Source organism: Triticum aestivum, chromosome 3B (genome assembly GCF_018294505.1).
Source record: "Triticum aestivum cultivar Chinese Spring chromosome 3B, IWGSC CS RefSeq v2.1, whole genome shotgun sequence".
NCBI lineage: Eukaryota > Viridiplantae > Streptophyta > Magnoliopsida > Poales > Poaceae > Triticum > Triticum aestivum.
Window position 1 is genome coordinate 538,038,161 of NC_057801.1, and position 8,816 is coordinate 538,046,976.

General features: G+C 47.7%; 1 protein-coding gene across 1 annotated transcript; it reads right to left on the minus strand.

The window, feature by feature from the left end:
• Positions 1–1,858: 1,858 nt before the first annotated feature.
• LOC123065668 (uncharacterized) lies at positions 1,859–4,203 on the minus strand. The gene is made up of 4 exons (XM_044488909.1): positions 3,802–4,203; positions 3,357–3,665; positions 2,926–3,277; positions 1,859–2,841 (listed from the first exon to the last, which is right to left on the minus strand). The coding sequence occupies exons 2-4, from the start codon at positions 3,657–3,659 to the stop codon at positions 1,988–1,990; spliced, it is 1,509 nt and encodes a 502-aa protein (XP_044344844.1). The 5' UTR covers positions 3,660–3,665; positions 3,802–4,203; the 3' UTR covers positions 1,859–1,987.
• Positions 4,204–8,816: the final 4,613 nt, after the last annotated feature.

Consider the following 8,816-nt stretch of genomic DNA (forward strand, 5'->3'; position numbering starts at 1 on the left):
GTATGGTCCGCACCAGAATGGTACGGTAATCCTATTCTAGAAGTCATGTTACTAGACCATGATGAACCTACGAACTATGAGGAAGCGATAATGAGCCCAGATTCCGCGAAATGGCTTGAGGCCATGAAATCTGAGATGGAATCCATGTATGAGAACAAAGTGTGGACTTTGGTGGACTTGCCTGATGATCGGCAAGCCATAGAATATAAATGGATCTTCAAGAGGAAGACGGACGCTGATAGTAGTGTTACTATCTACAAATCTCGACTTGTCACAAAGGTTTTCGACAAGTTCAGGGTGTTGACTACAATGAGATTTTCTCAACTGTAGCGATGCTTAAATCCGTCCGAATCATGTTAGCAATTGGCATATTTTATGAAATCTGGCAAATGGATATAAAACCACATTCCTTAAATGGATATTTCTTAAAGAAGAGTTGTATATGATGCAACCAAAAGGTTTTGTCGATCCAAAGGGTGCTAACAAAGTGTGCAAGCTCCAGCGATCCATTTATGGACTGGTGCAAGCCTCTCGGAGTTCGAATAAATGCTTTGATAGTGTGATCAAAGCATATGGTTTTATACAGACTTTTGGAGAAGCCTGTATTTACAAGAAAGTGAGCTCTGTAGCATTTCTATAATATTATATGTGGATGACATATTGTTGATTGGAAATGATGTAGAATTTCTGGGTAGCATAAAGGGATACTTGAATAAGAGTTTTTCATTGAAAGACCTCGGTGAAGCTGCTTACAAAATGGGCATCAAGATCTATAGAGATAGATCAAGATGCTTGATAAGATTTTTCAATGAGCAAATACCTTGACAAGTTTTTGAAAGAGTTCAAAATGGACCAGTCAAAGAAGGAATTCTTGTATGTATTACAAGGTGTAAAGTTGAGTAAGACTCAAAGCCTGACCACGGCAGAAGATAGGAAGAGAATGAAAGTCATTCCCTATGCCACAGTCATAGGATCTATAAAGTATGTTGTGCTGTGTACCAGACCTATTGTGTACCTTGACATGAGTTTGACAAGGGGGCACAATAGTGATCTAAGAGTAGATCACTGGACGGCGGTCAAAATTATCCTTAGTGAGGACGGAGGAAATGTTTCTCGGTGATGGCGGTGATAAATAGTTCGTCGTAAAGAGTTACGTCGGCAAGATTTTGCACCGATCCAGATGACTCTAAGTCTCAATCTGGATACATTGTTTGACACAGTTTTGTACTAAAGAAGAGAGGTTAAATAAGTACTAAAAAAGATACGAACCAACTCTTTTTCCTCTCTCTCTCTTACGTGACTAATCCCTTAATGGTTATTATTATTTTTTTGAACAAGAAGGAATTTTCGGGAGTGCAGGTTACACAGGGAAGAGTATATGTACACACATGGTGGACTAGTGCATGCACGAACTAGTTAATCTCTTGATTGATCTTGTACGTGGTGCATGGCAATTTTGCCTACGTACATACATGCATGCATGAGGGCGGCAATATGTACATCAGAAATATATGCCTCGGTTATACGTGGAGGCCACGACGACGGACATACAAATAAGCATACGAACACCCACACATATGATGGATTGATCGATATATTTTTGAGGTCTAGATGTGCGCTCGAAGGTGTCGCGGCTGGTGCAAGACAAGTTGAAGCTGTTACATCAAGCATTGGTGGAGTCCAACGAAGACCAAGCCGGAAGGATTGCAGCATATATACCAGGGAGGTTGTGGTTAGCTAGCCTCATCGTTGTGGGAAGCTGATACAACACAGCTCCATGGCCAGTATGAAGCAAAGACCCGGCGAGTAAAAGTAAAAAAGGAGATATATCACAAAAGTTATCATTTTATTGATCGATGATACAAAAGTTCACTAGGACTAATCAAACTTTTTTCTGGATGAGCTAAGACAATTATATTTAACTAATATAGAACCTATTTTTAAGTGCAGCTTTTGCAGAGCAGTCCATGATCTCTAGCTCGCTCCCTCACTCAGGAGCTTTATATGCTAGGATCGTCGCGATCTCCGGAAGCGTTCCGCCGGCGGCCAGGAAGGCAGCCGCCTCCGCACGGCGTCTTGTGTATGACTCGGCCACCTGTGACGAACTCCGGACTGCATCCTCATGAGCTTCAAGATGGCGGGAGCTAGAAGTCATCATGTCAGCTAGGACGCACGTGCGCTTTTCAGCCAGTGCCGCCATCTCGGTTTCCTTCTCACAGAGGGCCTTGTACTCCTCGGCAAGCTGCTGATGTTTGCCGGCAAGCATCCGATGTTCTTCGGCCAACTTCTTTTGTCTGTTGCAGATGGAGGCGAGGTCGGCAAGGTGCCCCTCTAGGCGCGGCCCTTCCTTCTCGAGGCGGCAAAGTCCTTGAGTGATCCCCGCATGAGCTGCATCGAGTTTCTCCAACAGAGATGACACTTGCGCCGGTGCGGGTGCCGATGTGTGGGAAGTGGCAAGACCACCTTTTCCGCCCAGACAAGCCACCACTGCTTCAAGGTGTCGAATCAGAATCTCAAGGTCTGGCAGGACCTCGTTCACATACGGGATCTTCCACATACTTATCACAGACTCGATTTTAGTTATGGTTAGCTCCTCATTGATCGGCTGCTCCCTTAGTGCCTCTTGTATATCCTCGAGTCCTATTGAGATGTACTTTGCTGCTATTCCGGGCGGGAGAACAAGGCTTGGTGTTGAGATGTTATTAGTCGGAGGGACTTTGAGCTTCTCGAGCAGAGTGTTTTCTCTAGCAAGAATATTTTGGTGTTGCTCAATTAATACACGGAGCTCCTTTGCCTCAGGGGAATAAAAGCCTTCTAGATTAGTTGATTTGCTGGAAACATCTAGAAAGGCGACAAAAAGAGAAAGAGTCAAGAAAGCATCAAAAGAAAATTCATGCAAAGGTGGCGGGGGTACTATACACGTACCGCAAGCAGGCGGCCTTGGTTTATTTGCAGTTATCCCAACGTCCTTGTCACTGATAGCACCCGATGACCGCTTTTTGTCCACTTCGGGGGTGCTTGTTGATGTGGTTAAAGAAGCGGGCTTTGTCACCAGGGAGGCGGGTTTTACGACGAGATCGCTCCCTGCCACAATTGAAGAATTCGCAGCTGGATCACTCACCGCCGGGGGCGTGTGCTTCACCACCGAACTAGACTTGGCCGGAGGTGTAGATTTTGAGGCCGGCTCATCTTGGTCCATGTTTTCCATCACCTCGTCTAAGAGTTGCTCCATACCGCGGCTCATAGGCACGAACGACAACACGTCCTCAAGTTTGTCCTGCATGCATACAAGATATACATAGAAGTAAGAAAAGAATACATTCAATCGAGCTCTGTTTCTTTATTATTTTCTTTACCTCGAGGTTCCCTAGTGGTGGAGCATCGGCATCGAGAGAGATGGATGTCTGGTCAGAATTCTTTGAGTTGTGGTTCGGGTAGCTACGCGTAGTCCGTGGCACTCTGCTATGCGACTTCAGTACAAGCAGCGGGGCGCTAGGCAACGGTGGTGACCGGCGTGTGTACTCCGCGCCCTTGGAATGGTTTCCCGTCTTGCTTGGAGGTGGTGGAGGAGTTGAGCCGCCTTTGCTGTTCCTGCTACCGCTCGTCGAGCCTTCAACATCTCTTGATCCGTACTTCTTTAACCTGTCACCCCGTCCCATGGTGTCCTGATGATACGGTTGAAACAACAAATACAAAGTTAGCAGGAGACAACAGATACAAGTTTATCTACTAGGCATGCACACAGAACATGCAAAGTCCAGGCGATGCATTAGCTTCGGAAAAGAGATAACAAAATTGTACCTTTTTCTCTTCTGATCGGATGTGTTGTGGGCGATGATCAAACTTGTGTGCTTTTGGACGCTACCCAGGGTCTCATCTTTATAGCAGCATAGATGATGCATACATGGCAAGACCTATGCAAGAACCCTGGTCGGATGCGGCAAGGGATTGCATCGATCGGGAGCTTTGGACTATGTTGAGGACTTTGCTTCCTTGTATGAAGAGTTGAAGTGAACTTGCCTTGTATGGAGCCGTCCGACGTGCTTCACCGTATCAATCTCAACTTCGAGCTCGGCACAGGTAATGCACAGGTAATGTACTTGAATTTGGGCTTATAATCATATGTACGTAGCTTTTGCATATGCTCGTTCAAAAATTAAAAAGGGGTTTTGCATGTACATGACAAGCTTGCCTTGCACTTGGTATTTATATGCTATATGTACGTATTCGGGTATCTCGGCTGGCCGGCAAGCCCGTGTATATTTTCGAATACCCGCAGTACTCAAACCAAGCATATACGTGTACTACTAGCTAGTCTTTGGTTACCTTTTTGCATGCACACATAAAGTAACATACATGCATGTATTTTTGGTAGATTATATGCGGCAGCCATGTACGCAAGATGGTTTCCTTTCTTTATGCAGGCTCAAACGGAAAGATGCTAGCAGAAGGAAGGTGTAGAAGCAGCATTAGGATTTACTTAGCTCACGAAGGATCAATACACAATCTGGGAGTCACCAAAATTTGGAAACAAATACAAAAGGAAAGATGACTTGCCGAATGAAGCAAGAGTACAGTCTAAGAAATTTGATTCGTGCCTTGTCACATTTCCTTTCTTCTGCACCGGCCGGACGCCTATATATAGAGGCAAAGTCTCAACATTGAGGCGAGGACAAGCAACAAACCCACGAGAGAAATCTCACGCCACTCACGCACGCACCCAGCAAACTCATCACGCATCCATCCATCAAGCAAGTCCATGCAACGCCACATCCATCAAGAGGCAAAACGCACGCAGCCGACGCATGTTGATAGGAGATTGGCGACTCGGTGTACCCTCATCCGCGCAAAAAACCTCAGTGGCGATGAACGCAATGGTCATGTTTCTGGAAGGTGAGACTAATGTCTAATTTTTTTGTCTCCTCCTTACATCCAGCATGCATGCACTACACGGAGGGTACGTGCTCGTCACCGAAGACAACGCTCATTCAATTCCACCGCCGGCACCGGAGGGGACTTCATCGAACAAGGAGATTACACCAACACTGCTGGAGTTTGTCCACATCGAGGCCTTCATCTTTGCACGTCGTGCTCGGGTGCAGATGGAGCTCGCCAATGATGGAGCCCAACCACGCCTTCTACAAAGTCACCTTCCTTGGTCTTGTGAGGCAGCGCCCTTGTCTTGGCGGACCACCAAATACGGCGTCTGACCAAGACGAGGTGCACTCTTCATGGCTTATAGGCCTCGGCGTACAGGGCGGTGTGCTCCTTGTCTTAGCAGACTACCGAATAGGGCGTCTAGCTGAGACGAGGCATCAACCACGCTCCTCCATGAAGCCATCCTTCTTCAACACCACAATGTTTCACCCTTGTCTTGGTGGACCACCTAATACGACGTCCAGCCGAGATGAGGCGCACCCTTCATTGCACAAGTCTCATTGTCATAGAAGCGGCGTGCTCCTTGTCTTAGCAGACCACCGAATACGGCGTCTAGCTGGGACATGGCATCAATCACGCCCCTCCATGTCATCCTTCTTCGGCCCCGTGATGTTCGCCTTTGTCTTGGTGGACCACCGAATATGGCATCCAGCCAAGATGAGGTGCACCCTTTGTTGCATACAAGTCTTATCATTGTACAAGCGGTGTGATCCTGGTCTTAGCAGACCATCGAGTACGGCGTCTAGCTGAGACAAGGCATCAACCATGCCTCTGCATGATGCCACTTTTCTTCGGCCCCGCGGCATGATCTTTGTTTTGGCAAACCACCGAATACGACGTCTAGCCAAGACGAGGCATCCACCACGCCCCTCTAAGGTGTTACCTCTCACGGCCTTGTGAGGCGGAGTCTTTGTCTCCGTAGACTGTCGTAACCTCGACGTCTAGTCGAGACGAGATGCCAACCACACCGGCCATGCCGATGCGAGTGTGCGTTGGTTTTGCACTGACGACAGTCTCCACAAAAGAATACTCCCGCGAGGCAACCCCTTGCGTACCCCGATGAAGCCGCCACATCATCAAGAAGTCTGAGCCAAGCAGGATCCATGCTACCCCAACACCGATTACATCAACGCTGTCAACACCGACGAGGCGCGACGGCGAGGGCAGACGTGGCTAGCACAAAGCCATGTTTTGAGCGGCACGTGTACCAACAAGGACACGGGCTTTGCCGCTGCCCGCACCTACACACATCATCATCATATGCATGGATAACATGAAGCAAAGACGACGAAGACGACCACACAGCTTAATCGGAGGTATCTCGCGGAGCAACCCGCGGGAGTAATTAACCGGGAGCCTTCCGAGGCCACGGGAACCAGGAGACCGCACAATGCTTGTCAGGCAGGCCGCGCTAGTAGGCCACAGAGTGCATATCGGGAATTGTATTTGTTATCCTTGAGATTAATAAAATACTGTTCCCATCTCTTTGTTTTCTTTGTGTACTACGGTGCACTGGCACGCCCTCATTTTCTTCTCCCGTCGCATGAGAGAAATCTACACTCCTTCTCTTCCCTTCTCACGGAGTGCAAATAAGATTTTTCTTGTGTCAAACATACATATTGAAACTGGGAGCAATTAGCTAGAGTAGCTCCATGCAGAGCATTGTAGACATAGAATATTTGCGAAATACATACGGCTCTGATTGTGACAGACCTGTTGACTAAACTTCTCTCACGAGCAAAACATGATCACACCTTAGTACTCTTTGGGTGTTAATCACAAAGCGATGTGGACTATATTATTGACTCTAGTAAACCCTTTTGGTGTTGGTCACATGGTGATGTGAACTATGGGTGTTAATCACATACAGATGTGAACTATTGGTGTTAAATCACATGTCGATGTGAACTAGATTATTGACTCTAGTGCAAGTGGGAGACTGAAGGAAATATGCCCTAGAGGCAATAATAAAGTTATTATTTATTTCCTTATTTCATGATAAATGTTTATTATTCATGCTAGAATTGTATTAACCGGAAACTTAGTACATGTGTGAATACATAGACAAAACATAGTGTCCCTAGTATGCCTCTACTTGACTAGCTCGTTAATCAAAGATGGTTATGTTTCCTAACCATAGACATGTGTTGTCATTTGATGAATGGGATCACATCATTAGGAGGATGATGTGATGGACAAGACCCATCCGTTAGCTTAGCATCATGATCGTTACAGTTTCATAGCTACTGCTTTCTTAATGACCTATACATGTTCCTCAAACTATGAGATTATGCAACTCCCGAATACCAAAGGAACACTTTGTGTGCTACCAAACATCACAACGTAAAAGGGTGATTATAAAGGTGCTCTACAGGTGTCTCCGAAGGTGTTTGTTGGGTTGGCATTGATCAAGATTAGGATTTGTCACTCCGTGTTTCAGAGAGGTATCTCTGGGCCCTCTCGGTAATGCTCATCACTATAAGCATTGCAAGCAATGTGACTAATGAGTTAGTTGCGGGATGAAGCATTACGAAACGAGTAGAGAGACTTGCCGGTAACGAGATTGAACTAGGTATGATGATACCGACGATCGAATCTCGGGCAAGTAACATACCGATGGCAAAGGGAACAACATATGTTGTTATGCAGTTTGACCGATAAAGATCTTCATAGAATATGTAGGAACCAATATGATCAGCCAGGTTCCGCTATTGGTTATTGACCGGAGACGTGTCTCGATCATGTCTACATAGTTCTCAACCCGCAGGGTCCGCACGCTTAACGTTTGATGACGATTGGTATTATGAGTTTATGTGATATGATGTACCGAAGGTTGTTCGGAGTCCCGGATGTGATCACGGACATGACGAGGAGTCTCGAAATGGTCGAGACATAAAGACTGATATATTGGATGGCTATGTTCGGACACCGGAAGTGTTCCGGAGAAGTTTCGGATAAAACCGGAGTACCGAGGGGTTACCGGAACCCCCTGGGGGGTTATTGGGCCTCATGGGCCAAGTGGTGGAAGAGAGGAGGCAGGCCAAGGTGGAGCACGCGCCCTCCCTAGCCCAAACCGAATTGGACTAGGGGGTGGCCCCCCTTTCCTTATCTCCTTCCCCTCCTTCCTTCCCCTCCTAGTTAGACTAGGAAAGGGGGAACCTACTCCTACTTGGAGTAGGATTCCTCCCCTAGGGGCGCACCCCTTGAGGCCGGCGGGCTCCCTCCTCCACTCCTTTATATTCGGGGGAGGGGGCACCCCATAGACACAAGTTGTCGATGTTATGGGAACGGGGGTACCCAGACTTGCCTGCCTGCGGCCTGCGGCGTGGCTCAGGGAGTGGCCCACTACGACCCATCTTCATCAACACATACTCAAGACCCTCGCGATGGGCCAAGCCTCGCGGGGCGGACGACAGGAGGCTTCCTCGGGCACAACCTCGTCAGGTTGGCTCGCAAGGAGGCAGAGAGATCAAGGCGGGGTACCTCACGAGGTGCCCGTGACACAAGCCATGACAACCGAGGCCCGGCGGGCGCCGGCCTGCGCAGAGTCCTTGTTTCCTCTTTGGTGCAAAGGGGGCAAGCACAGGCAAGAGTATCAAGCAAAGGCAACCATTTCGGTGCAACAAGACCAAGATTAGCAGGACGGCAGGATGGAGGTCATCGTGGAGCCCAAGCCAGCGTCACCGTCAGGGTCTTTGGCAGGTGAGGACCGACTTTAGTCAGGACAAGTGTACTAGATGTTCCCCTTTAAAATGGCCAATTGTTGGCGCCCTTCCCGCTCAATATTTGGGAAGAGGTCCAGGGCCTCCATCTATAAATAGTACTAGCCACCCACAGGGTAGAGGCATCTGGAGAGAGATTAGAGGCATCTGGAGATC